Below are 6,585 nucleotides of genomic sequence, written 5' to 3'. Positions count from 1 at the left end.
CATGAAGCAGGGAGGGGCTTGTGAGGCTCCTCCCCCAGGGTGTACACATCCTTACTGGGTTACTTCATGAGTGTGGGAAGAAGTTTATTGTCCCCCACTACCCCCACTTGAGGATGCATAAGACAAGTACTTGTTGGTGGGAGGGACAGGGACATTTTCTACAGTGGTGAAGTTTCCCATGCTTCTTTGAGTAACCCTCCAGCCAGTTTCTCTTAAGTGACTCTAAGTAAGTTCATTTGTTCACCAAGTTAGACTGGGATGCAATCATTTCTTCAGTGTGTTGTTGGTGTTCATCTGCGTGAATAGAACAAGAGCTCAGTTCTAGAACTTTGTCCCTCTAGGGGCAACCTCCCTGAATGAACATCAAATCCCGAGCGTGCCTGCTTTCTGAACAACGGCTTGAAAGCAAGGGCAATGACACTACACTCTTGTTTCTAAAGTAAAAATGGTTTATTCACGACACATATGAGGAAGTGTCTCATGTCACAGACGGTACGTCCAACTCCCTGGAATGTTCATTTCTTTGGCATAAAGGAGAGAATGAGGGGAAAGCCAGGCAAAGGCAGCTAAGATGGGGGATGGGTCGGCAGCTCTGTCGTCATCTTCACAGGGAGGAGTTCAGGGGTCCATTAGTGGCAGGCTGATTCTCTAGAACATTAGGTTGGGGCACAGGTAGGGCCACTTCTGGGCAATCCACCATGCCAAGCCCTTCAGTCGTCCCCACCACACAGGTACAGCAGCGCCTTCTGGTAGTCACCCTTAGTGTCTTGCTACAGTGGCCAGAAAGAAGAAAAACAATTGTAGAGTCAGGAAAACAAACAGAATAGACTCCACAGGAGCCAGCCATAGCCTTGGTGTGCCCTGGGGATTTGCAGGTCTGTACAGTGGACCGAGGCCCTGGCCCTCTGAAACACAGTAGGAAATGGTACTTCTTCCTACCATGACTGCGAGGGCAGAAAATGAATCCCACACTGCAGTCCTGCAGGGGGCTCTGTAGCACACCCGAGTTTCTCCTGCACCTGTACCCTTCTGCACAGGACAGGGTGGAACCTCCCTGCCCTCTCTCTTGAAGTTTTTGTGGATTTTAAGGATGCGTGAAAATAACTAGTGAACTGAAGACACACACACATGCAATGCAGATGCATATGCACATGCACACACACACATGCACATGCACACACATGTATACAAACACATGCAATACAGATGCATATGCGTGCACACACACACACACACACACACACACACACACACACCATGCCTGGCAGAGCCAGCTCAGTGCCACAGCCTTTACCTGGATGAAGTAGTACAGGGATTTGCCATATTTCCTCTTGAATTCAGATCTGATTTTCAACATGTCCACTTCACTGCGAGAGACCATGATTCTAATCAGGACCTTGTCTCGAGTCCCCTTGCCCTGTAAGTTAGATTGATGATAAAAGTTAAGTTCCTTGACACCGTTATCATTAAAAAAGCATCCTCCACATTTTTCTGCTTCTTATATGTGTGTGGGTTTTTTTTTTTAAAAAAAGATTGATTCTGCTTTTTAAAGTGTGTGTGTGTGTGTGTGTGTGTGTGTGTGTGTGTGTGTGTGTGTGTAGGGGAGCCCTCTGGAGGCCAGAAAAGAGTGTCAGATCCCCTGAAGCTGAAGTTTCAGATGGTTGTTTGTGAGCTGTCCAACCTGGAGCTGGGAGCCAAACCCAGGATCTCTACAAAAGCAGCAAGCTTCCCTAATGCCTGCGCTGTCTTTCCAGCCCCACATATGTGAGTCTCGATGCTGTTATCTTACAAGACTTAAAAATGCAATACTGGGTCTGTTTCCTTAACGAAGATGAGTGCCTTAGATTTCTAAGCACATCTGAGTTTTTAAAAGGTTTATTTTTAAAATTTCTAAGTATGTGTATAGGGGAGCCCGTAGGTGTGCATGCAGTTGCACACAGAGGCCAGAAGAGGGCATCAGATTCCCTGTAGCTGGAGTTTCGGGAGCCTATGAATGATTCAAAGTAGATGCTGGGAAGGAAAGGAGCCTCTGTGGGAGCAGTGTGTGCTCTGAACTGCTGAGCCACCTCTCCAGCCAGCTCTGTGCTTCTGACTGTCAGCCTGCAAGTCTGCATACGCAACACAGGGATGCGGAGAGGATGGGCCAGCATACTGCTCTTATGACTCTTGGTGAACACATGGAATAGCCTGCTCCAGGGAAATTATCTGTGACAAGGAGTCCAGGGAGAGCAGACAGAGGGGCATGGACAAGGGAGGTGCTCCAGAGAGGAAAGCAAGGGCCTGGAAAGTAGAACAGTCCTGACAGGACAAGAACAAGAAACAGGCTGGTCTGGGGCGGTTCAGGCAGGAAGAGCCCCCAGCTGTGCACCTGCTATGTGACAGCAAGCTGGCCTTGGCTCCAGGAGCTCTGCCTTCCTTCTTTATCAAGAAGATAAAAATGGGAGCCCTGCATGGTTTCCAGGGGAGGGAACTGAAAAGCTGTCATATAGTACCCGCTGATGGTCACTCCCATCCTGTTTGTTTTTATCCTCGGAATAGTAGGAGGCCATCACTGAAACCCCCAGCAGGAATCAGACGCCGCTGTCACCTAACCCTTTCCCACCAGTGACATCTTATTCTGAAGATGCATCATACATATTTAACCAGCCGAGAGAAGACGGAGTGGTGCTTTCTCGCCCGTCAAATCCAATCTCAGCCAGCTAGCGGGAACCCATCCTCTAAACCAGTGGTTATCAACCTGTGGGGCTCAACCCCTTTGGGGTAGCATACCAGATATCCTGTATGTCATTTATTTATATTACAATTCATCACAGTTGCAAAAGTCCAGTTCTGAAGTAGCAACAAAATAATCTTACGGTTGGGGGTCACCACAACATGAGGAACTGTATTAAAGGGCCACAGCGTCAGGAAGGTTGAGAGCCACTGTTCTAAACACTAGTCAAGAAGATTCAGTTTGAGCCAAGACAGAGGAGGAGCCTAGTGGAAATGGAACATCTGGACCAGCAGCCCTTACCTTCATGGAGTCATACAGCCGGTCAGCAAAGTACAGGGGCTTGTTCTGAATGCACTGAACTGTGGAAAGGAGACACAGGTCAGGGGTGAGGCTGCTTTCCTGCCATGCATGAAGGAAGATGATGCCCTGGCCCTAAGACACTGACCAGAATGGGCCTGCCCCATGGATCCAGGATGTAGAAGACCAAGGAAAACTCAGAATCTCGTGAACCAGTAGGTTCTACCCACTGTGGTCTCTTCAATCATGAGATGCAGAGGTCAGTGATGCCCCAGTGTATATATGAGTGTCCCCATTATAGCCCTCTCTTCTCCAGCAACTTAGTCCTTCCTGGCAACTTAAGCCTGTTTCATGTCTTTAAATCTGCAGACAATCCTAAAGCTCTCCGAGACTTGCAGAAAGTCACCACACCTCCCAAGTCCCCATTGAAGGAAACACATAGCCATTCACTCCTGTCTCTGCCCTCTCTGCCGGCAAGGAAAGGCCACCCTTGCTCACCCAGGTTCAGGAAGGCGTTCTCCAGGTCTCCTTTGACCTCTTTCCTGATGCTCTCCAGCATGTCATAAGGACTGTAGCTCTTGTACCTTTCGAACACTAAGAGAAGGACAAATGATGTCAGAAGTGCCGGTCGGAGCCGCACGGACGGCCTACACAACCAGACAGCAGCAGCAGCAACGAAAACAAGAACCCAACACCTAAAGGTGATCCCCACGCATCCCAGGGGCTGGCAGTCATTTAGGGGCTGGAGGTCACCTTGGTGGACTAGAGATGATTTGTACCTGTCTTGCCAGATGACCCAGGTCTAGCTCCTATCCTTAATGGCTCTGCCTAGGCCACAGAGTTTAACCATCCCTCTGTGCCCTGACTGGACTCCATCTACGTGGATGTCATGGGAAACAGGATAGAGCCAGGGGTCATGTCCTGAACTTCAACAATCATGGCGAGAGCAAAGGATCCTCAGGTAAGGAGGGGAATTAGGAAGGGCCATGGAAACGGCCTGAGGTCCGTGTTTAGCCCCCCAAACCCAAAACCCATGTTTCAAAACAAACAAAAACAAACAAGCCAAGCATGATGGTGTGTGCTTGTAATCCCAGTGCTGAGAAGGCTGAGGCAGATGGGTGGCAGCTGTCTGTCCAGGCTGCCTAGCCTAGTGTTTGAACTCAAGGCCAATGAGTCTAAAAACCAAAACAACCACCCGGGGTCAATGGTTTCAAAGGTACGACACCGAAGGTTAACCTTGGCTCCCACATGCACTCCAAACACATGTGCACTCATATGAACATGCGCGCACACGCGCGCGCACACACAGTGAAACAAGCTAACATATCAAATATTGAACACATTTGGGGACGGAGGGTCCACAGTGAGAAAGGAGGCCAAATGGTTTGATAAAGGAAACTGAAAGAGTGAGTGGAGAACGAGCCTTGCTCTGGGAGCTCTGCACCTCACTGCAGCCTTTGCCACCTGAGAGCCTCCAGGCACTGAGACCCCGCTGGCACAGCACCCACCTTTCTGGAGGTGGCACACACTGCGCTCAGTCATGATGCTGATCCACTTGGGGACATCGGTTCCTTTCCTCTTCACCCCAGCATCATAGAGCTCCTGTGAGAGATGCAACCAACCAGGAGAAGTTAACCACACAACCCCCTAGCAGGCGTTACTCAAAAGCCCGTTCCCAGAAACATGTGAGCGCACAGGCCTGTGCTGCAGCTGGGACCCATCGTGTACCACATAGAGCAGGTGTGCTCAAACTTTTGGCTTCCCGGGGCCACACTAAGCTATCTCCCTAGGCCACAAAGCCCACTTCTAGCATTTATTAAAAAGCCTTTCTCTTACACTCGATGCACTCCCCAGACTATATAAGATTTTAAAACAGAGGCACATGATTTTGTCTGCCGCTCTTATGACTTGCTTTGAGATAACAGAGCCGCCGACCCCTTTGAGTGAGGCACGCCTCGTTCGCAGTTATCTAAAATAGCTTTATGAGGAGGTCACAGGCCCCTGTCATCTTCCTCTGTCCTCACTGAGTGGAGCAGGGAGCCTTCCTCTCCTGGTGTGCCTACCCCATCTGCTCCAGCTTCCCTAAGAGTTTAAGGTCAGGACCTAGCACTTCTATGCAATCAAAGCCTGAATGAGCCAATGGGACCTGGGTACAGATCTGATAATTAACCCCAGCATTACAAACATGGTTCCTGGAGACAAAGCTCTATGTTCAGATGGGCTGAGGCTTTAAAAGGCCCATTTCTCCCTTGGAAAGGACATTACTTAGTTTTACCCCTCCCACAGCTGTGGGCTGGACTCATGGACTCACTTCTAATGGTCAGAGTATGACAAGAGTGTATGACACTTGCGACTGAGTCATGAGAGCATGAGGGTTTCTGGATCCCTCTTGGGTCACTCACTCTAGGGAAGCCAGGGGCAATGTTGTTGGGGACATTCAAGCAGTCTGTGGAGGCCTGTGTGGAGGTATGCTAACATCTCTTGCCAAAAGTAAGTCACACATGAGCCATGTAGGGAAGATTCCCTTTGACCTGGTCATGCGCTCAGTAATTATAGCCCTAGCCAACATCTTATCTACAACCACATGAGAGGCCTTGAGCCAGAATTATCTGGTCAATCCAGTCTCCATCCCTGACCTGGAGAATCCGAGAGATAACAAATGTTAGCTTGAGGTCATTCGTTGTATATAAGTAAATGGTTGTGTGGGATACAACCCCCTCCAGATACACACGCCACGTAAAACTCAACCAAGAAGCTTGGAACTTACCCGGGCATCCTGGTCAATCAGCTCGTAGTCAATAACAGAACCATCCTCTGCCCGTTTACCCTGTAGGGGAAAAACAAGAAGGACCCTCAGACCTAGCTCTTAGTGCATTCTAAAGCTGGAGGTGTTTCCTCTCTAACCCAGGTGAATCATAGCCTCATTCCTGAGCAGATACTACGGCCAGTTTTTCACAAGGAGAGAGAGATGGTCAGGGAGGGAAGTGGCTACACCATGTCTGATCATTGTGGGCCAACCCTGGGGACCCAAGCCCCAGTAAGCATCTTACCGAATTCCCTGACTTGCCCCAGAGAAGCTGAGCCCATTTAAGTCTCTTCCCTTAAACTGTGTATAACGGTGAAACACATGGCAAGGGGGCCACCAGGATACAGTATGCAAATGAAGGGAAAGGCTAGTGTAGTAAACAGTTAGTTAGCTGAGCCCAGGAGGGCTGGGATAGGGCCGGAGCTGAACCCTCAGGGGCCAGCAGGGCGGGCGGGGGCACTCTGCACACACAGGCAGAAGTAGAACAGGCTTACAGGTGAGTGATACACCACCCCGAGCCATCACAGAGCAGAAGGACAGAATTACAGTGATGAAGAGGAAGGGTCACAGGGGTGAAGTCAGTGGGACTTTCTGGAAGGGTGCAGTGGCTATGGGTTTTGGCCAAGGAAGCAAGATGCAAGTGGATTCTAAAAAGACCCTGAATCTGCAGTGCCCGGATGGGGTCAAATGAATACAGGAGAGTCACAGACTCGTCACTGTCACTGTCATGGAGACAAGTCATTGTGGACATTGTGGAGACTGTCATGAG

General features: G+C 49.7%; 1 protein-coding gene across 1 annotated transcript in view; it reads right to left on the bottom strand.

The window, feature by feature from the left end:
• Nucleotides 1-435: 435 nt before the first annotated feature.
• The window catches only part of Anxa2 (annexin A2), a 36,392-nt gene continuing 30,242 nt past the window's right edge, over nucleotides 436-6,585 (bottom strand). Inside the window, 6 exon segments of the mRNA NM_019905.1 lie at nucleotides 436-770; nucleotides 1,295-1,417; nucleotides 3,014-3,072; nucleotides 3,509-3,604; nucleotides 4,519-4,612; nucleotides 5,778-5,837. Coding sequence (NP_063970.1) covers nucleotides 711-770; nucleotides 1,295-1,417; nucleotides 3,014-3,072; nucleotides 3,509-3,604; nucleotides 4,519-4,612; nucleotides 5,778-5,837 — 492 coding nt within the window. The 3' untranslated portion in view covers nucleotides 436-710.

This window comes from Rattus norvegicus, chromosome 8 (genome assembly GCF_021556685.1).
Source record: "Rattus norvegicus strain SHRSP/BbbUtx chromosome 8, alternate assembly SHRSP_T2T, whole genome shotgun sequence".
NCBI classification, from domain to species: Eukaryota; Metazoa; Chordata; class Mammalia; order Rodentia; family Muridae; genus Rattus; species Rattus norvegicus.
This window is presented reverse-complemented; position numbering and strand designations above follow the sequence as displayed.